This window comes from Populus alba, chromosome 14 (assembly GCF_005239225.2).
Source record: "Populus alba chromosome 14, ASM523922v2, whole genome shotgun sequence".
Classification (NCBI taxonomy): Eukaryota; Viridiplantae; Streptophyta; class Magnoliopsida; order Malpighiales; family Salicaceae; genus Populus; species Populus alba.
This window is the reverse complement of record NC_133297.1, coordinates 3640530-3663395: the sequence shown is the minus strand read 5'-3', so window position 1 is coordinate 3663395 and position 22866 is coordinate 3640530. Positions and strand designations below refer to the sequence as shown.

General features: G+C 33.0%; 4 protein-coding genes across 6 annotated transcripts; 2 read left to right on the top strand and 2 right to left on the bottom strand.

Moving 5' to 3' along the window:
* Positions 1 to 334: 334 nt before the first annotated feature.
* LOC118034105 (protein TRIGALACTOSYLDIACYLGLYCEROL 4, chloroplastic) lies at positions 335 to 3648 on the bottom strand. The gene is made up of 5 exons (XM_035039298.2): positions 3227 to 3648; positions 2891 to 3137; positions 1874 to 2255; positions 1015 to 1331; positions 335 to 633 (listed from the first exon to the last, which is right to left on the bottom strand). Exons 1-5 carry the CDS (start codon positions 3496 to 3498, stop codon positions 436 to 438), a joined length of 1416 nt encoding a protein of 471 aa, XP_034895189.1. The 5' UTR covers positions 3499 to 3648; the 3' UTR covers positions 335 to 435.
* A 3653-nt stretch (positions 3649 to 7301) lies between these two features.
* On the top strand, positions 7302 to 8084 carry LOC118034108 (putative invertase inhibitor). Its single transcript, XM_035039302.2, has one exon. It carries the CDS (start codon positions 7380 to 7382, stop codon positions 7920 to 7922), a length of 543 nt encoding a protein of 180 aa, XP_034895193.1. The 5' UTR covers positions 7302 to 7379; the 3' UTR covers positions 7923 to 8084.
* Positions 8085 to 9118: 1034 nt separating this feature from the next.
* Positions 9119 to 11108, bottom strand: LOC118034109 (acyl carrier protein 1, mitochondrial). Its single transcript, XM_035039303.2, has 2 exons — positions 10879 to 11108; positions 9119 to 9553 (listed from the first exon to the last, which is right to left on the bottom strand). Exons 1-2 carry the CDS (start codon positions 11068 to 11070, stop codon positions 9377 to 9379), a joined length of 369 nt encoding a protein of 122 aa, XP_034895194.1. The 5' UTR covers positions 11071 to 11108; the 3' UTR covers positions 9119 to 9376.
* Positions 11109 to 13748: 2640 nt separating this feature from the next.
* On the top strand, positions 13749 to 16203 carry LOC118034111 (probable purine permease 11). 3 transcript variants are annotated; one of them, XR_004684981.2, is made up of 2 exons: positions 13749 to 14160; positions 14769 to 14907. XR_004684981.2 is itself a non-coding variant. In XM_035039305.2 (2 exons), exons 1-2 carry the CDS (start codon positions 14154 to 14156, stop codon positions 15841 to 15843), a joined length of 1107 nt encoding a protein of 368 aa, XP_034895196.1. In that variant the 5' UTR covers positions 13768 to 14153; the 3' UTR covers positions 15844 to 16203. The 3 variants fall into 3 exon arrangements, 2 of the variants coding, with proteins under 2 accessions (XP_034895196.1, XP_034895195.1); XM_035039305.2 differs by having other exon boundaries at positions 13768 to 14160; positions 14744 to 16203; XM_035039304.2 differs by having other exon boundaries at positions 13770 to 14160; positions 14738 to 16203.
* Positions 16204 to 22866: the final 6663 nt, after the last annotated feature.

Sequence of the window (22866 nt, the reverse complement as noted above, 5' to 3'; positions counted from 1 at the left end):
TTCTCTGCAGTTGCAGCGATGTTGCCCACTCACCAACATCAGCTGTCTGTGACAGTCCAGTGCTGATCTTGCCACCCCACACAATCCTACAACAGAACTTCACTAATTCAGCACCGCAGGCACTATTGAGTGTAGTGATGTTATCACTTGTTGGAGTTGCATCATCGTCACCGGACATAAACATGTACCGTTTCAATGCATTTGAAGAGTTTGGCTGAAAGCACAAAACTCAAGACTTTGATCACTTATGGTGAATTGTATATATTCACAAAAACGTGACGACTTTACATTCTCCTCCCCCCTCCATTCTATATCATGATGAAAAAAACAAAGATGAAAAGAAAGTGGCTCTTTTGCTTTCTGCAATAAAAAATTTCCAGAAAAAAACAAGTGTATTCAAGACAAAATCATGATAGGAAAAAGGTACAGAATGAATTAAAACTCAAACAAGCGCAACTCAACCATCCCCTCTTTTCTTTTTGGAGAATACCAAGCAACAACCTTCCCAGAGCGTAAAAGCCTCAATGAGTAACTCAAGCTGCATATGAGATCCTCGACATGTGGGCCTCGTTTCCCAGAGGAAGAACCAAGTGAAAACTTTGAATCAACCCGAACCATAATTGGACCTGCAATCTGCAACAAGCATGTTGTCACATTAAGAAGTATACAAAGGTAAGACCTTTTTGCCAAGTACGAAAAATCCCAGGGAAGTTTTTACCACTTCCCAAAAGTTTATAACCCATTCGTATCACTGTATGCAATAATACTGTCATTATGTGTCTCCTGGAGCCTCGGATTAATTTAAAAAAATTTCTGACCAAAAGGATTGATTTGGTGATTGAAAGTTCAAATCATCCAATATTAAAAAAATAACGTTTAACTGGATCTCCAGTGGTTCTCAAAATTAAAATTGCATGATTAGCTTAGTCAAGCCAGAGGTTATTGAATCCACATGCAGGACTTGGCTTCTTATGACATTGACGCCAGCCAAAGGTGAAGCAAGAAAAAAAGTACCTGCTGTTGGAGGATCAGACTAAGCTTGGGAGAAGACAGTGGATTGTCTGCATTACTAGATGAAGAACGTCTCAAAATATTGAAAACCCTTTTAGCAACAGCAGAAGCTGAACAGATATCCAGGCGAGCATCTACCCTAGTTAGATCACCATATAGCTTAGTGAACCTCCCGTGCTGAAAAGTATAGCAAACTGAGCCAAACAGATCGGCATTTAATGGACTTCTCTTCTTTGTACCAATTGAAGTGTCCCTATCAACATGCGATTCTGTAGATGGGGAGCTTTCACTGCCCCCAAACCAGGCCGCAGAGGTGCCACCTAATACAAATATTAATATAATAAGAAGCCAGTAACAAATTGCAAAGCAGAGCTTTCTTTCAAAAAGGAGAGTGAAAAGAAAAAAGGGAACGCAAGTAATTTGTATGAATCATGAGAAACTTCAAACAACCAGTTCCAATTCACTACTGTATGGCAAACAAGGCAGTCACATCCTAGTTTCCATATTAAGTTTCAGATACAACATTTTTTCCGTAAACATTTTCCATCCCTGCCTCCATGAAAAAGAAACGCCTCCATCCACTTAAGTTCTTGGATGATCAAGGGAGGGAGCACAAGTGAGTGGCATTACTGATTGTGCATGGGCCACCCAAAAGAAAGAAAAAATGTGTCCATAAACAGAAACGAAGCACAGCATATCATAATGTGCAGCATAATATGATAAAAAAGAAATGAAGAGCTAAATAAAATTGCTAGAAGCTACAGCAGCTGCAGAAGACTGTAGTAAACAAATTTGAATAAGAAAACAAAAATTCCAGGTTAATTAGTAAAAAATAGCTGCCCAATACAATGCAGAGACATACCAATAATCCCAGATATTGCTGCATGAGGTTCCCTAAGGCGCATATCATATGACAGGTGCCTAACCTTTCCCTTATCTGTCTTCACCGCAGTATCATCAACTTTGTCTTTTTGCCTCCAAAAATCCTTTCTCTTTTCATAAGAAAAGGCAGCCTTTGCACATAATCCAGGCATCAAAGCACAGGGTACCTCACCATTTAAGGTGTTAACAGGCTGGGGATGACCGCCGTTTTTGTGTACACCAATGCGGTATTGGAACCCAGATTCAGCGGGAAGGGATGACATATCTAAGGATATTGACTCAGGAACATCCCAGTATTTCCCTTTGTGGTCAAGAAATAGCCCAGGCCACGCAGCCTCCAAAGTTATATCATGATCAGGAAGCTGTAAAATCACATGTTAAATCGCCAAAGTTAAGGCAACTGTCTATCACTGCAGACCGCATAACAAGCTAAAAGCTCCACAACAAGCAATCTGTGATCAGAATCACTAATTATCATTTTGATTTTCAAGGTTTGGTTGATTATTTGCGAGAGATCTCATAATAGAACTACCATAAACTACACAGGTTCCAGGCATCCTGCCCATAGATAGTGCGGACCAATCCTTCCTTCCACTCTCCCTTCTGGAAGAAAACAAAAGGAGAAATTTGTCCAATAGTAACAAATGGTGCCTCCACTGGTTGACGAGCCTCATTGTATCTGTGTGTTCATTATCTACAACCAAATTCTCAGCAAGAATTAACAACCTTGCACTTAAATTCCCTGAAGGCATACCCTTTCGACAACAAGAACACAAATCAACGATTCTAAGATAAATCCTTAACTTAGGACATAAAAAAAAAAAAAAAAAACTATATTGACTTACAAAACAATCTGTAAAACAAGATGTCCGGATATATATATATATATATATTATATATATGGGATTTACAAAATTTGACATGTCTACAAGATAATCTACTGAATTTAAAGAATAGAAAAATGGACATTGAATGCAAAAAAAAAAAACCCGAATACCTCATGCCAGAGCATCATCTTGTAGCGTGGTCTCCTCTTGTCACCATGCCTTTCTGTGCTTAGCAACACAGAAGATGAAGACAAGGAGATTTGTGAGAATAAACCAAGGGAATAAATCGACTTGTCAAAAACATGCTTAGCTACATCTTTAAATGCAGGCCATTCAAATTCATCAGCATTAGTAAATTCTCCTTTAATAGAAGAAATCAGCTTCTTTGGTCTAAATTGGCCAATTAATCCTAGCCAGCTGCACATAAAAACACAGTCAAATTCATCACACCAATTGGTAGCAAAGAAGTAAGCCAAAAAGAAGGGAACATTTTGCTATCATTTTACCTGGTAGAGGTGGCGAGTTTGAGGAAGAGAGACTGGAGAGAAAAGGAGCCAAGGTCCTTGGTCGAAGTAGGAGAGAAAGAGGGAATGGTGCCAAGAGGGAAGCCATTTCCTAAAACAGAGAGTTGTTGAACTCTAAGGGCTTTGCTGGCTCTGGTGACTTCAAGAGGGAATGGGTCTCCAGGAATGGAGTAAGCACAACCTTCTAGGGTTTGTGAGGAAGAAATGGGTTGGTCCCAGAATTGTGAGTCCACAGCCGTCCTCAAGTTAGCCATTTCTTGGTGAGTTGCTGGTGAGGTTTTTGATTTTCCTTATCTGTGTTGTTGCTCGCTAGTTGGTTTTGGAATGAGGAAAAAGGGTGAGGAGACAGTACTGAGGGGGTTTTGTTTGGGGTTTGTGGTGGATTTTCCTAGGAGGAGGCTTTTTTTTTCCTTTCTTTTTTTTGAACTTGCATTTGTTGTGTAATAGATAAAGAGGCCCGCATGTTGGGCTGAAAGATCTTGGGGCATTAGTTACATGAAGTCCAACAAATAGAGATCGTGGGCCATTCTTTCTGGATTGAGTTCATGAAATCTAAATCTGGTTTTTAGGCCCATCATATATGATGAGAGTTCTATTACTCTTGGGTCAACCCCAATCAAATTACACTACATAAAATTAAAATTTGAGAGGTTTTTTTATTGTTTAAAATGAATAGTAAACCAAGCTCCCAGAAAAAAAAAATTGTTTTCGAAGAAAATATAGCGAAACGATGTCGTTCCTTGGTTATAAATAGCCAAATATTCTAAAGAAGTCCTTAGCTGGATCGTTTTGATTTGTTTTCACCTCTATCACATAAATTTAAGCTTTTTAAGTCGAAACTCTAATTTATTAGGTGAAAATTCAGAAAGCCCTCGGTTATGAGTGAAATAAACTTTATTTTTAAAAATAATTTTTTTATTTTATTATACTTTAAAAATATAAAAAGATCAAGCTATTCCCAGTCAACCAAATAATGACTAATAATAAAATGTAATAAAAAAGATCATATCACATTATCACCCTTCAAAATCATTATTATATTGTTCTGCCTCTACATTGTAACACTAAACTCTTTAAGTTTTTTTTTTATATATATTATATTTTAAAAATATAAAATATAAATAATTGAGTGAAAAAAGACAGCTTCCTCTCCCTCTGACCCATCTCTCTCCATGGCACCTCCATATCAATTACTTAGTCTTTCAATACAAAAAAGCATATATTGTGATGTTACATCATAGTGATTAGTTTAATATGGGTTTGATACTAAAAGAAATTCCTACTTTCATGCAATGTCGAAATCTCAAAGTACTAATTGGCCTCTATTTAATCCTTGGCTTACGTAAACAAAACATTAATATATAGTTGCTTGTATATATTGATGTAAATTGCCTCATAGACTTGCTTGTAATTAACATGGGCTTGATACGGACGACTCTTTAAATTCTGGATTGGTTATAATTATGAATTAAAGGATAGGATTTGTAATAAAAAGAAATTATATAAAAGCAAAAACTATAAAAAAAAAATAAAAATGTAATGACAAACGAAACCATTATAATTAAGCATTATGAACTTGATACCAAACTACGTTTTTATTTTTTTGAGAAACCAATGATTTTTTTGCTGAGGTTGTTGTACATGTACATTGTTTATTATTATGTTTGGAACTTTATTTGAATGTATTTTAAAAATGTGTTTGGTTTGTCATGAGGTTCAAATTTATCTCATGGGCTTGTATAAACCGAGTTGATATTTAAGATATTTGATTAATCTTTTTATTCTCGCAATATTATAATAAGCTCTTTCTTGGATAGATAGTCTGTGGATCCTGCTTAATATATGCAAAAAATCCTTTCTTTTATATTTGGGGATCTCTAATAATTAAATGAGTATCATTTGAGAGAGAAGGCACTCATAAGTTTTTTTAAAAAAAAACACTCTAAAAATAAATATGTAATTCATAATGAAAAAGAAACCAAACTTCCTTTTGAAGGGTCTCTCACTCTCCTTTACAACTCTTGAGTATTCTTTATTGAAGAAAAATGGTTCAAATATCAGTAAAATATCTCTAACTTATTAGTATAAAATATCCCTAACTTACGAGGATAAAAAAAAAGAAAAAAAAGCTAAGATTCTTTGGAATTAGAAAGAACAGAGTTTATCAGACCCATACATGCCTACACTCAATATTTAGATAAGTCTAGAGATGATGGGTTATTATCTCTTTTTTTATTATTTTTTTAAAAGGCGGATCCAAACAAAAAAAAACAATAAATATCATTCCATCAACTTAAAAAAATATATATTTTAATATATTTTTAAATAAAAAATATTTTTAAAAAATATTATCTCATGACATTCCTTCCTAGTTGCTGGCAACTAGTGGATAAGTGGAAAGAGGTGGCTGTTTATGCTACTTCTAAGCTAATTCTCCAAAACCTAAAGCAAACGCCAGCTTTATATTTTCGAACTTATCTTTATATTTACACTCACTGCATCGACCTATCAACAACAGCGGCTACTAATGGAGGCCTTTTCTTTTTCTTTTTAATTGATAGAGAAAGCATTCCTATATATTATTTCATTAATGAACTTGAGAAGTGAGTTCAAATAAACCAAAAATCAACAGGCAAACATTCACTCGTTCGTTCCAAATCAATTCATAATCATTGATAAATAATGGCAATAAATTATTAGAACATTATCATAATTAATTAGTTATTTAAAATCAATTTAATGTTCGAAACTGATGATCTAGCTTTATCATTTAGAAACCAACGAGTTTTGGACAAACTAAAAAATGTCATTGAAGTGGACAAAAATATATATATATACACACACACACACATCAAATCTTGTTTGGATATTGAAATTCTTTTTTATATATTTAACCAGATCAACTTTCTATATAATTCAAAAACAAATCTAGTTTTTTTTTATTAATGGTGATGTTCAGGTTAGTTTCCATACACCCCAACTAATCCCACAGGTCCTGAAATTAACAATCATGTAAGCCTCCAATGGCTTTAAGATTTACAAGACTCCAACTAATAATATCTATGAAACAAAGATAAAACCTGACTAATTGAACCACATCTTTCAAGGTTAACCAAATTTAGTTTTATTCAAATTAAATGTTTACAGTATTCTTCAAGTTTAATAAAGTTAATTTTTATATGATTAAAAAACAAATTTAGTTTGATTGAAACCCTAATTCGAGACCTAACAAGATCTTCATGTTTTGACAACTAGGTACGCAATTTATGGATATTTCTCATTATAAAGGCGAGAGGCTTGCAGAAGCATTGCCTCCAAAGGAAGTAATCATTTGCTGTGATGTTTTGGATAACTAATCTGCATTTTTCTTGCATATGTTCTTCAACTTTTTGGCTCGTTGCATGTATCTTCCACGCTACATTGTTGAAAAACACAGTTATCAGATCCCCCCCATCACGATGCCATCTCTTCAAGAAAAATTGTTGATTCTTTATTATTTTTAATGTTTAATCTTATTGGTAAATGAATTTGCACCTTCATCTAAATTTAAATCTTTAGATAAGTAGCATTTAAATATTTTGTTATTTATTTATTCAATTAAAAAACACTTAATTTTCAACTATTTTTTATATATTTTTTTAAAAATTTAATTAATTTGACCAATTAACTCGTAACTAGTTACTAGTAGAATAAAAACGCAAGAAATTCTTTTAAAACAACTAAAATAATATTATTTAAAATATATACATACATATATATATATATATATGTATGTATATATATATATATATATATATATATATATATATATATATAAAAAAAAAATTGAGTTAACGCTAACCAAACAACTTAACGAGAAATTATAAATTAATCAGGTCAGATCTCCAGCCTGGTTTGACAAGAATGCTTTCATTACTGGATATCTACAAGGGAGATAAAAAATAATTAAGAAATGATAATCGACACGTGCCCGTTTGCAGTAAGATGAACTGCGAAGTCCTTCTCTCACATGTCAATTGATGTCTTTGAAGAAACTACACCTATATTAACCCCTACAGCTCCACGATAAGAAAATTATTCTCCCTCAGGACCACAATTAATTAGCTGATCTCGTATCCTCCACAACACGAAAAAGATGCCCACCTTCTCTCATTGTCTCCTCCTCCTCCTCCTCCCTCTACTCTTCAGTGCTTTCAATGCCAATATTGCTCAGAATCTCATCCCTGAAACTTGCAAGAAATGTGCAGCAGATGATCCGAACCTTAGCTACAACTTCTGTGTAACTTCTCTTCAAGCATCCAATCGTAGCCAGTGTGATAACCTTCGTGGGCTTGGCATGATGTCCATCAAGTTAATCAAATACAACGTGACCAACACAAGGAACTACGTGAAGAATCTCTTGAAGAACAAAAAAACGGACCCCTTCATTAGGGCATGCTTAAATGATTGCCTTGATCTTTATTCTGACGCCATCCCTACCCTCAAGCAGGCCATGATGGATTACAAGTCTAAGCACTATAAGGATGCCAATATCGAAGTAAGTTCAGTCATCGATGCCGCCACAACCTGTGAAGATGGATTCGAGGAGAAAGAAGGTGCATTTTCACCGTTAACAAAAAGAAATAATGATACTTTTCAGTTGTCCGCTATAGCGCTTGCGCTCATCAACATGCTCTGATCTGTATGTAGTAGTAGGAGATTAAGGTTCTATCATTGTTAATCCTTCCTTGCTCCTTAATTTCTTGTTAGGTTTCTTGATGTTAACGGGTGTTTTTTCAATATCCTTGTATGTTGGTCAGCTGTTAATTTATATATTAATGCGACGTATATATATTGTCTTTGTGATTGTTTTTATTTCCATTTCTTCCATCAACTATCACATGTAACAAAATGATCTGGAAAAATCATGATTAATTATTTCTTAAGCAAAAGTTTAAGAAAAAGTGACTTCTAATTAATTATAATTGTACTGGGACTTTGGAGTTCAATGATTTCTCTTCTTTTCTATAGTCTTATATAATATTAATGGTCGCGTCCTATGATTAAAGGAATTTATTCGTGTTGAACAAAAGACAGCATAGACGATCCTGGGAAAGTTAAACAATCAAAAGACAGCATAGGAGAAAACCCTTCGTATTTCGTGGGCAGTAACAGCTTCTTCTTCAGAGGCTGACGATTAGAACGAAGGCCGGAGGCCTCATTCCACACGGCGCCCCGTCGCCTATATTTGTCTTAAAGAATAAGAAAGCGGGCAGAATTGCATTTTGATGAAGCATGATCCGCCAAATATGACTTTGAAGATGTAGTAGAAAAATCCATCCATGAAATGATTGTTATATTGCAGCAAAGAATCTCATCCAGTAACAGAGAGTGGACGGCCACCAAACTTCAATGGGATAAAAAACCAATAACAAGTTCAAGTGATCATGAATTCCTTCATTACAACGTAACGGGTCAAATTCAAAAGAGAAATCATGGTAAAGGTACCGTGCACTGAATTTGGTTAACGGTTCGATAGGGAAATTGACAATTCTTTTTGAGGAAAAAAATTGGCAAACATGGCATCATAGTTCAAGGATGCAGCACCTTTACTCATAACCGAAGATCTGTGTAGTAAACATTCAATAGAGATTGCACTCCATAGTAATGCAAGCGAAATTCTTTCTTCCCATTTCAACAAGCGAGACAAACAGCTCAGAATTGTATATATAATAGTTTCAACAGTGTGCAGCAACATGAGAACTATGTAAAGCATTATGATTTCGAAGAAAAGAGGCATGCATCAGAGAAATCCCTTGCAAGTGAAAAATAGCCACTAAAAGAACAGTGCAGCGCACAATAGAACCCATGAACACAAAGGAAAAACGAGGAAACTTGAGCATCTAAATGTGAAATGAAATTTTGCGCAATCAGAGTGGTTCCTCACAAATGGAAACTAGTGATCGCTTGGACTTGAAGCATAATTAAGTCAAATGCCTGTTCTGCCAATGCTACTCTTATCAAACAGACTTGGATTATTCTCAACCCAACACGAGGATCAATCCATACAAACACTGAACAAGTAAAACAAACAAAACAGATTGTCATTTTAATTTTTCCATGAAATTCAGGGAGAGAAACCCGATGCTCAAATCAACTGGCCAGCGGATGGTTATGAATGTATTCAATGGCAAGGTTACAAGAGTCAATCTTATCAGCTTCCTTGTCCGGAATTTCAAGCTTGAACTCCTCCTCTAGAGCCATTACAATCTCCACGTTGTCCAAGCTATCCAATCCCAGATCTTTCTGGAAATGTACTTCCGGAGTCACCTGCAGGTATATGTTTGGAATTCAACATCAGTAAAATATTTTCCATGCGTGGAAATGATGCTTGATTTTTAAAAATAAAGACAAGCATAACTACAGTGCCAGAGTTCAGCATGACATGTGGATTGGGATTGCGCAGGTGAATTTAAGCTCGGTACGGAAAATTAAAATATAAGTTAACATAGTAATCGAGAGGGCAAGTAGCAAACATGAGTATCAATAAGGGGCAAGGAGCAAAGAAGAATTATCTCTCGGTGTGCTTGTATGTATTTCTCATGGATAGAAAAAAGTTTCAAATTCACTCTGCTATTAATTTTATTTTGCATTCCATTCTCTTCTCTCTCAAGAATAGACTGCAGAATTCAACACTTGTAAAGCTGCTATAAGCCAGCCTACTTACTTTTCTATTTGCTACAGTTGGGAGTTAGCTTAGCAAGGAGTGGCTCCTGCTTTCTTCTTCAACTAATGAAATTTAAATCATTCACAAAAATAAAAATAATAAACGAAACAAATTTTCTTGTCTGCGAGCAAGGAGATTAACTGCAGGGAACACTCACATGATGAACATTATAAAAGTCAAGAAGAGTAAGTGTTTGTGAGTGAGCTACTAGCTTAAGTAAGGAACAAGCTACACTACCGCAGTGGAAATAATGCCCTCAGGGACGCAACACACCTATCCACAACGTTTATATGGGTAGTTAGACACTTGAAACCCCATCAATTTCTTCTTGTTGGAAGGCCAAAAATATGGATACGAGCTTTTTACACTACCCAAATAACATGACTTCAATATCGTATACAGCTACCACAATTACAAAACAAAAGTCCTTAAATTCTAGGGTTATCGGACTGGCACACACAAATACACAGTTATGTTGCGTTTGATTAGTGTCATTTGACAAAAGTACAATGATGGAAATGTATTTGGTTGAAGAAACCTAAGACAGTTTTGGAGTGGATTTCTAACTCGCAAGGAGACAGACATGTCCTCTCTTCCCCACTATCTCCGACACTAACCAGAGATAAAGCATAATAATAATAAAAAGAAAAAGAAATTGGACTCCTTAAAGACCTCAAAAACCCTTGGGTGTATTATCTTAATCAAGATCAGAAAAATCAAGAATCAACAACAGATCCCAGAAATCCATGCTAAACATCATATCATCTTCTAACTCGTGCAGATTTTATTCTATTTAATTTCCAGCGAGGATTCTGAAAGGTAATATATTCAATTAGAAGCAAAAGGAATCTTCAGAGAATTTATATGATAGCTTATCAGCAGAAATCAGAAAAATTAAATCTGAAACGAAATTGAAATCAGTTCTAACCCTGGAGGGATCGACTTTAGGGAAGCTCTTGATAACAGAGAGGACTCTTTCGGCCACCTCTTCCTTGGCTAGATGGTCATCATGTGACGACATTAACCGGATCGAACCGGACGGAGCCCACGGATTTGATTTGAGTCCCCGGGTTTGCACCGCCACCCGGACATGGCGTAACACGGCTGCTCTCAGTGCCATTTCCTTCGATCTCTCTTTCACTCGTTTTTTTAGGACTGCAAAGCAAACTAATTAAAGGTAAAAAGCTCAAGATTTAGCCCCTAATATATTATATTATTATTAATTCAGCCTAGTATCTTTTGATTTTCTCGATCTTACCCTGAATGTTGTGGATTACAAGACAATGTCACCCTCCGTCCTTTAAATTGCAGCGATGATTAAAGATTTTCATTCAACTTGCATGTAATATTTTAAATTCTTCTATCCAACACGAAAACATATTGATTACAATTTAGATAAAATTATAAGGATTAAAAGGTTTGGGACCGAATTGATAATAAGGGGCTGAATTAAGGTTTCCCTCGGTAAAGCAACAGAATATGTAAATTAGGAAGCATGATGCCCGTCGTTTATATTCACGCGATCAATAGGAAAATATTCGAAGTAAAACAACAAATCCAAGCACGAATCCTTAAACTTAATAAAAAAAACTAACACATAATTAAGAATTATTCTTAATAATGTTGTTAAAATCATGAGTTGACTCATGAAACTATACAATTTTACAAGTTAATTTATATATAATGTTTTAAATCATGTTAAAAATTCAAAAACCAACAAATCCAATCAACTCGGATCAAGTTTATGAATTTTACAAAAATCACAAAATTTATTGACTCTCGATCCCTTTCCCCTTCGTCTTTTGCCCACTGCTAGCACCAACAACACTAATTGGTATCTAGGATTTTGTTGGGGATATAGACAGAACAGGGAGAGGAAAAGGGAGTAGTGAGGAGGTGATTGTTTAGGTTTTGAGGAGGGAAGTGGAAGTTGAAGTTGAAGGGAAGGAAATGGAAGGAGGAAAAGAGAGTTTTGTGGTATCCGGAGAGAAAAGAAATATGTTATGGCGGATTTGAGAGATGGAGAATTTCATGGTGGTGGAAATGAAAGCCATGGAAGGAGGAATAAAGTAAAAAAATACAAGAAAGGAGGAGATGGAGGGTATAGTTTTTAAAAGAGGTCGCACCATCAAAGTGGTAAGTTGGATTTTGCGCGGTCCACAATTGAGATGAATATTTTACTTTTATATAGTTTAATTAAATTGTTTTGGTTTTAATTTACTCTTAAATAGTTTAACATTTCAAAAACAAATTGATATGTTTTTGTAACTTGCGAAGCTTGAGTAGCAAATTGGGTTACAATGAGTGCCACCAAGGATTTTATTATTTTTTATGTTTATTATTCTTATAATTTTAGTTCCAAGGAAGGATTTTTTTATCTTCTTGAAATATTGCATGCAAATAGCTTGTATATTGATAAAAACCAAAATGAACAAAAAAAATTGTTTTTGAAATAATGGCTAATCTTGTGGAGACATTTGTTTTTTTAAATTTCAATCAATACATTTAGGATTCAGCTAATGAATGACCCTTAAAACACTTATTAAAAATAATTTAATATTTTTAATTAATTAATTAATTAAATTATGTATTTTAAGGTGTTTGGACATTTAAATTATTTATTTCACTTTTATTTTAATTGTGTTATATTATTATTTATTACTTAATTGAAATTGTTAATATACAATTAATTAAAATATTTTAGTTCTGAATTTATTATCCGAATTTATATTATATATTTTATATCATGATAAAAAAAATATTTTTATCAATCTTGGTTATAGCCAGTTATAAATTAAATTTATAAATCACAACCTTCTTGAGCAATAACACTCCTTGTATTTCGCCTTTTTTTTTTTTTGGAGGGTGGATGGGACTTCTTAGAGATATATAAAATCATAAGAACGTCAATCTCCTGAATTGTCGCAGGAAGAGTTACAAGACGTCTTGATGTGTTATAGACTTATAGGGCATGGCTATCAGAAAATGAAATGTACAGAGTGATGACCTTCCTTAATAAAATTAATACACAGTTTTATTTTTATATTTTAAATGTATTTTTAAAAAATATATTTTTTTTTACTTTATTTTTTTTTAAATTGTTTTGATGTGTTGGTGGATGTCAAAAATAATTTTTTAAAAATTAAAAAAATATATTATTTTAATATATTTTTGAGTAAAAAACTACTTTAAAAAATAACTACTAATATATTTTTAAATATTTTTATAAAAAAATAATTTTTTTAATATTATAAAGATTTTAACCCGAATAATGGGATTCATCTCCACTTACAACTAGCTGCCTTGCAATCAACCTTAAATAATAAGTAAGCACATGAACTCTAAATCTAGATTAAAAGAATTTTGCAAATCTTATTGGATTATAAGTGGTGTAGGTGTAGTTTTCAAATTCGGTTTGGCTTGACGGGTTGGCTTGATGATTTGATTGATCTAACAATATCTAGTCAAAAACTCAATTACAATCTATTAATTTTTATTTTTTTTACTAAAACTATATTATTTTCATTTTTAAAACAAAAAAAATGACCAGGACGACCTGATAACTCAGTTAAAATCTAAAATCCGAGATGGGTCTGAAAACCATGGGTGTAGGGGATTTTTTGGTATTTTGCAAATCTTTAACTCCAAATCTGGATTAAAAGATTTTTCAAGGCCAACATTCAATGGAATTTATTACTATAATTGCATTAAATTTCTAATTCGCAACGAGGAGGGCCACGGATGCCTGTTGGTTTTTTGTAATTTAATTTATTTATTTACTAGCTTAGAAAGGAAAGGTTTTTTGAAGAGGCTCCCGGTAGAAGTGGTTGGTTGAGCTTATCCACAGTCCATTGACAAATGTTAATAATAATGCGATAAAAATCAATTCCAACTCAAATTGCGGAAGCCGTACTACAGTATCCATGTCAGCGCCACCAGATACGTGTTGCAAAGCCGTTGACCCAGTATAAGTACCGGAATCGAATCCGTGAAGCATCCATCAGATCTTTACCACCGAACACAAACATCACAGCGTTTGAACTTGTTCCAAAAACGACAACAAATTGAGACCACCAACTGAATTGACGATCAGGATTCTGTTATCAGATTCTTGACCGTCAAAAACCCATCTGTCTCTGCTGTTTTTGCTTCCTTAAACAGCAAAAGACGACCTTCAATTAATCTCCAGCAACGATAGACAACATGGAAGGTATCTCTCTCTTTCTCAGTTTCTAGCCCTTTTTACGTTTTTGTTTCTCTCTTGGTGGTCATGGTTACAGAGATGAGACCTTTTTTATCTATATTCGTTTTACTTTAATTCAGTCCGTATGTTATAGGGGTGAAAAATAAAAAAAAAAAATTGATTTTTATGTCTAGAAATTCTTATTTTTTAAAACAAAATAGTGGGTGATGAATCGAATGAGAATGATATTCGGTGTTGGATTCTCGTTTCTGCGTAACTGAGCATAGGCTTATAAATAGAGCTGATGTTTGTTTATACGAATTAGCTTAAATCATAAATTTGACGTTTCATTGATTACATGGTGACTGTTCTTTTCATTTTCTTAGTATCCAAACAGCGTATAATAAAATTGATTCCGTGATGTTTAATGGGCATATTTTTTTTATATCATTTAATTTCGGGATGTTTATGACAGTAAAACTCACTCATTTCTGTATGAAAGTAGATTTTTTTTTAAAATTACAATTTGTCGAGTAATGATCAAAAGATTTGTTTTTTTTTTTTAATCTTTTTGTTCTTCAAACTTTCTTCTACTTTTAACCAGTTACAGATAATGAAGAGCCAATCTTGAACAGGGGTGAAAATACCGTAGCACTACAATCGCTGTTATTCAAACTCCAGCGCTGGCAATGGTGGCTCCTGGTGGCAATCAACGTTTTCTTCCTCGTCGCAGGACAGTCTGCTGCTGTTCTATTGGGTAGATTTTATTATGATCAGGGTGGAAATAGTAAATGGATTGCAACTGTTATTCAGACTGCTGGTTTTCCAATTCTTTTCATTCCACTCTTCCTGCTTCCTTCAGATAAGGAACCTTTAGCCTCTTATACCTCGTCTCCTTCAGTTAGAACACTTGCCTCGATATACTTGGTTCTCGGGGTGATTATAGCTGGCGATAACTATTTGTATTCTTTGGGGCTGTCGTATCTATCTGCTTCAACCTATTCACTAATCTGTGCTTCCCAGTTAGCATTTAATGCCGTGTTCTCATACTTCATCAATTCTCAGAAGTTCACAGCTTTAATTCTCAATTCTGTGATTATTCTCTCTTTTTCATCTGCTCTAATTGCTGTCAATGACGATTCGGGAGGACCGTCAGGAGTCTCTAAGTGGAAGTACTTCCTTGGCTTCCTTGTCACTCTTGGTGCTTCTGCAGTTTACTCTCTTTTGCTTTCGCTCATGCAGCTTTCGTTTCAGAAGGTCATAAAAAAGGAAACATTTTCTGTGGTTTTAGAAATGCAGATTTTCACATCTCTTGTTGCCACTTGTGTTTCTGTGGCGGGTCTTTTTGCCAGCGGGGAATGGAAGACTTTGCATGGAGAAATGCAGAGTTTTGGTAAGGGAAGTATTTCGTATGTGTTGACTCTGGTCTGGACTGCAGTTACTTGGCAGGTTTGTTCTGTTGGTGTTGTGGGCTTGATTTTTGTGGTATCTTCACTCTTCTCCAATGTGATCAGTACTGTCGCGTTGGCTGTATCTCCTATTGCTGCAGTTATAGTTTTCCATGACAAGATGAATGGTGTGAAGATAATTGCTATGCTTCTGGCTGTTTGGGGTTTTGCCTCTTATACTTATCAGAATTATCTTGATGATTCTAAGTTGAGGAAGGCACAGAGTAATGTTACCGAAACCCGTAACAATTCTGTGTGTTGATAGATTTGGAAAGCATGCGCATATAGTTTTTCTCTTGGGTGGACTTGAAGAATTGATCTCATGTAGTGCAATTGATTCCACATGCTATGGGAACTTTGATTTTTGTAGTTGTCCTTTATCTCGTTAACCAAACCATTTTTTCTTCCTTCTCCTCTTCTGCTGCTCTGATCATTAGCTTTGCTTCTATGATACATGTAAAGAAGTTTATGAAGCAGCAGGAGGCTGTGATGGATTTCGAACTAGGCTCATTCTGTAGTCTAGGGCATTAATAAAGAACTCCTCGATCCACAATATGGTAGGGAAAAAGAAATTTGTAGCAGCAAAGAAAGCTATAATTTACTGCAGATTTACCTTGGTCCATTTATTTACCAAGTAGGGCAGAAGCTGATTAGAATAGAGCTAAACAGGGAGCTAAACAGGGCTGTACTAATAATTTAGACTATTTCCCTTTTGTCTCGGTGTTCTTAAAGGTTGCCTTTTGAACATCCTCTGCTAAACAGTGTTTTGGCCTCATTGTGGAATGCCCCGTAAATTCCTGCTCTGACTTCTGTTCTGATGGCAAGAAATGATTGCTTTTATGATGCTAAGAACCGGAAAAGAATCAGAAGTCCATGTAATGTGAGATTGACATTGCTGCAAATAATTCCTTTCACTGTTGATGAACTCCTCTCTTCAGATAAGAGCATGCTGCCGAAAGCTTGCAGGCAGAGGACAAGATCTTCGTTGGCATCTCGCCTGCACTTGGGAAAAGACCACACTTGTTTACATTAGATAAAGCCATCTGGGAATTAGCTGGTGGGTTGAGGAAAGAAGAATTCTTTCATTTTCTTATAATTAGGCTTTTTGACAGATTGCACTTGACCAAACCCCTGCTTTGGCCTTTTGTGTTCAGCTCCATTGTGCAGGTGATGAGCCCCTCGGTTGCTTGTTGACTGAAGTATTCATTAGCCCCTGTGTTTGGACGATATTATAACTTGGTTCGTCATGTTTGAAAACCTACAACTTAGTCCTTTTTTATAAGAAAATGTAATTTAATGAACTTTGTCATTACAATTCTCATAAAACTCAAATTATCGAAAACCAAATTTAACTATAAATTTGTTTTTTCGATGCAACATAGATCTTCGACTAAACTCGCAAACATAAGTAAGAAATCTCAGCATAATAAAGGACTAAATTATAATTGAATTGAAAACTCAAGGACTGAACAATAAACACCCGTCATTGTTCATAATAATGAATCACACAGGCATCACCTTTGTTTAATCTGAACTCTCAACATAATAAGACATGCAAAGTCTCCTTCTTGATGTATTTCTTTGATTCGGATTCAAGTGATTACAACTTGAACAGCATCTTGTCATTCAAATCTCAAATTAAAAACGATTATTTCTTAACAGTCAGATCGTCCTGATGGAGTTCTACTGATCTTTAAGCAGTTTTTTTCCTGGTAGCTAGTGGCCAGGTCACTTCCATCCCTAGAAAATAACATGGCTTTGTTTGCTTCGGCTTTAGTCTATGTAATGGCTCTTCCTGTCTGCCATGATGACGGATTTCATCGTCAATATGCACTGAGTGTTCACCTCGAATCATTTGATTACTGGTGCTTGCATGTTTCTTGCTGGCATGCATATACTTGTAGTCACACTAAGAACAACTAAAAGGCTCTGATACAACCCCAGTTGTTGGCTCCAGTGGTATTTGGTATATTTATAAACTCCATTATCGTTTTAGATTTAAAAATTATCATAAGTTCTGATTCAACAATTACTTGTAAAATTTGAACTTGCTCAGTATATTAATTCGGTAACATGTTGATTTGAGATCAGATTCAAAATAGATTTTATATCTATTCAGGTTATGGGTTGACCTGATTAACCCAATAAATCAACCCATAATCCAATCAAAATCCAATTAAAATTTAATTTAATTTTATAAAAAATTTCAAAATATATTTCAAAAAACAAATATTAAAACAATGATATACTCAGGGTTTTAAACTATGTCAAGAACAAATCTAAAATTTGTCAAATATATTCCAAGCTTAATTGGCATAATTTATAAATAAAATAAATTATTTTAATAATTTATTTTAGAAGTGAGTTTCGTTAAAAGTGTGATGGATAAAAAAAAAAATTGAAAGCAGCTTTAACAAAGAAGATGGATAGCATATTTATATAAATTACGATACATAACCTAAAAATTAATTAAAAATAATTATCGAGCATCAATTTTTGAAATAAAGTTAAAAAAAAAAAAAAGAGCAACTCCATGCCCAACGAACCATAAACAGAAACGCGTGAAATTAAGGAGGCATTGACCTCTTTGATCGAACACTTCTTAGTTAGGTAAGGAAGGAGAGGATGTGAGAAATGCTGCTACCCCACTTGTTACATGCCCTTGACTAATCTCTTTTGATAGTGATTGATACGATTTTTTTTATAACAAAAAAAAATACATGACAATTTCAGTACCCTTCTTGTTGTTCTTACAGTTTTGCATAACGTGTGAATGGCATCCTTGGCCAACGAAGTGCCCTCAAAAAACCGTAGTAGTGGTTTGAAAAGAAAGGTGCGATAATTAATGTGAAGATACTTTTTCCATATTTACAAGGCGTTGAAAGACTTTGCTGTCGATTTCTATTAATTGCTGCGAGGCAGTGTCTTATAAAAATATTTTAAAAAAAAACTTTTATTTTAAATTAATATATTTTTAATATTTTTAAATTATTTTGATGTATTGATGTTAAAAATAATTTTTTAAAAAATAAAAAAATATTAATAATATTTTTTTTAAATAAAAAATATTTTAAAAAATAATTATAATTATATTTTCAAGCACCACACTTCTAAACACGTGACTGTTGCTAGTCAAAGAGATATTGCCCTCGACCTCGAGCACACGACTACAAAAAGCTTCGTTGTTGATGTGCCAATAATTTGGGAGCTTTTCTCATTTCTCCCTGCATGTCATTGTTAAGACTTATAGTTTACGAGAAATGTCTTTCTTCTAGTACTTGATCATTCTAACGTGATGTGTTTGCCTTTGAATTAGCGTGGGGGGAATGGTTCAAGAATTTAGAGTGGTGGAGGAAGAGAGACTTACAATATAACTAGATAATTGTCGTCGGATTAAATTTTTTTAATGTTAAAAAAATATTAAGATATTGTTAATATTTTTTCAAGTAAAAAAATAAATTTAAATCATGTAGAGATTAATTCAATGTAGTTTGATATTTTTAATGGGTCCAAGTCAGTTAAACATGAGGAGGGAAAGTCAATTAGGTAAGAGAAGGAATCAAGCCAATCAAGTTAGCCTATCAAACTTGTAGTCCGGGAATAATCTCGTAAAAAATAAATTGAAATAAATTATGAAGTTTAATCTCTAATAAATTTAATGTTGAATAATGAAATTTATTTTTTTAAAAAAAACATAGATTAATAGAGGTAGAGTTAAGAAAATTAAAGAAAATATTTTTTGTTATTTACAGAATAAGATTTAGATATTTTTTATATAGTTTTCTTTTGTATATTTAATTTATATGATAAATGGATTATCCATTACTTTTTAGATATTTTTATATATCAATGCACCTGAAATTTCATGGTATACAACACAAACATTACCGCAAAAACTGAGAATATGATATGCAACAAGTATTTAGCGACATATTATTAGTTATTCTTTTAGATCCATTTTAAAAAAAATACATAGAGGAGATGGAAAATTAAATTCATAATCCACTAAAAATAATGATAATATCTCCTTATAGACTTCCTCTTTTCTTGTGTATATTTCTTTTCTTTAAAGTGGACACAAGAGAACAATTACTACAATATCGCTAATTAATTCTCGAATACGTACCATAAAGTTACTTGAAATAAGCTTATATGAGAGCTTATAGACTTTTTCCCTTTCAAGGGTGAGGTCCCAATATGTCCCACGCCAAGTTTTTGCATTACCTAGAGCTACCATCAAATCACAGCCCCTACAGGGGTTTTGGAGGGTGGGACTTGGATTTGGTTGCTATGCAAGGTTTTTTTGTTCCGAGTAAAATAACTTGTGTAAAATGTTCTTCCATAAAAAGCTTTGCATGTAATATATTTTTTAATGTTTGGCTTGAAAAATATTTTCATGTAAAATATTTTACAAACAAGTACTTTTCAATAATAGTAATGGTGAGATAACTATGGTTGTGACCATAAAAGAAAAAATAACAGTGGTGGTGACATAACAACAATAGCGATAAGATAATAATAATGATAAAGAAGATAGTGATAGTGGTGGAAGAGACCATTAGAAAAGAGGAGATGGTGGTAATATGGCAGTAACAATGGAAATAAGAGGGATGGTTGAGGTGGTCATTATGGTTGTAAAGGAGGAAGAGGTGGTCGTAACGGTGATGTGGCAATGTTGGTGAAAAAGGTGGTGGTGACATGGAGTTATGATGGAGGAGAAGATGGTTGTGGTCGTGGTGGTACTAATAGAAGAGATGATGGTGAGATAATAGCATATGAGAACGAGGTGATGAATATGATGAGTGAGATAGTTGGATGAAGATGATATTATAAATGAATTATTGTTTGTGAAATATTTTATAGAATTTCATCAACTAAAAATAATTTTCAGCAAATTAATTAAATTTGAAGATTAATTATGAAATATTTTATATCAATTAATTTTTCTATAAAATATTTTATGGGAAACAAACATAGAAAATTATTTTTCATAAAATATTTTTCAAGAAAAAAATTGACCCATAATCGTAGTTATTAATAGTTTTCATATGTGTTTGGTAACCTGATGCTTTTTGAAAATGCATTTAAATTGAGAACACATTAAAATATTTTGTTAATTTTTATTTAATTTTTGATACATTCCCAACAAAGATATTAATTTAATGTATATAGTTGAAGCGATGATAATGCTAAGTAGGACGGACGGTGGTTGTAGTGGTAGTTAGAAATATGTTTAATTAAAATAGGTGTTAGTATAAGAATTATTAATTATATGAATTAGAAACTACAAGACTCCACGAATCCGACAGCTAGTTTCTGTTTCACCGAACAAAAATGGTTGGATTTCTGGCCGAAAAATCAACCTGAATCTCAGAACCAGACGAGACTTGAAAGCAAATTCATCCATCATTTTAAGCAAAACTTGGTTAGGATCAAGATAGAAGCCCGTAAAAGGGGAAGGTTGGTGTCTGCTAGCTTCTTCTCCGGTGGGGCTGTGCATTTCTTTTTCTGATAGCTATAACACGTCAAAACGTCTTATTACTTTAACTGCAAAAGAGATTGACGTTCTTAGGGTTCTACATATCTCTAACAAGTCCCATCCACCAGAAAAGATAACGAAATCCATGGAGCGTGACGGTTTCGGATGGCAACAGCTTTTCTTAGGGTTCTACGTATCTTTAATGTTTTTTTTATGATTTTTATATGTTGATATTAAATTTTTAAAAAATTATCATACATTACATTAACAAAATAGTGTGATTTTTAATTTAAACTCTGCTTATCACGATAACCTACCCTGAATAAGACTACAGAATTTTATTTTGTAGTATTATATGATTTTAATCTACTGTTAGTGGGTAGAGTAATTTAACATCAGATCGATCGTAAGAACTACAGTTAGTGGGTATAGCAATTAACCTTGAATCATAAGTCAATTTCTGAGCATTTAAAATCAAAATCTGGATTAAAAGAATTCTGCAAATCTTATTTTTTGGATTAACGTAAGTGTTCGGACCAGTTTTTGAATGTATCTTGATTAATCCTACGGGTTTTAAAATTAATAATCATGTAAGCCTTTAATGACTCTAAAATTTATGGTACTCGAACTAGTGATTTCTATGAAGCAATACATTATTTGACTAATTAAGCTACACTCATCAAGGTTAAATTAGAAATGTTATATGATTTATTTGATATTATTATGTTGTGTTATTTGGTGTTATATGATGGGATAAAAATAATGTTTGATAGCTTAGTGATTGAATTGTTGAGCTTATAAACATTAAAAACAATTAAATAGTATTTGATTAAATTTTTTATGGTGTTTTTGTGATTTAAATTAATGATCAGTGAAGTGAAGACTTTATTGAAAATATTTAAGTAAATATATTTTATTTGTGTTAAATGATTTATAACTTGTAAGTTGAGATATAAAAAAAAAAAATCAATAACAAGTGTATTGAGAGTATTTAAACATGTTTTTTTTATGAAAAAAGTTGTTAATTTTTAAGGAAAAAAGGTTGAATTTGGGAAATGAAAAACATGTATAGACACGTTATTCCAGTAAAATCAATGAAATATATATAAAAAATATTTTGAAATATAATTATATAAAACAGTAGCATATCTAAAATGTGTATTTTAAAAAAATTATGAGAATTTTTTTATTGTTTTAGTTAATTTAACTTGTAATAAGCAGCTATACTCACGGTTAAAAGTAAGAGACTCGATGTTCATATTTAAAAGCAACATGATTTTCTTTTAAAATAATTATCGTTTTGATTTCAAAACAAAACACGTGAAATTAAAACAAATATTAACCAAAAAGTATTTTTAAATAAAATACAACTAAAAGTAGCTATGTTTTAGAAATAAAGTACACCAAACGAAACTATAAATTTTATACTGGTTGTTGAGCAACTAATAACTTCTTTCTATGATTCATTTTTTAATGGGTTATAAAATTAATTTTTTATTTTCTTTATATATATATATATATATATTAAAAAAAATAAACTTGAAAAATAATATCATTGACTACTTCCCGTGTACCATGAAATTCTACACACGAAACTTAATTTTTTAAAAAACATTTGACCACAAAACGGACAAGATGTACTTCAGAAAAAGAAAAAGAAAAGGCCAACCATTCTTGGACACTAATTAAAATATATTTTATTTTAATAAATTTCAACACGAAAAACACTTTAAAAATTAATTATAGCTATATTCTCAAACAAATTCATTATTTCCCATTAACGTGGATCATGATTTTCTTGATTGA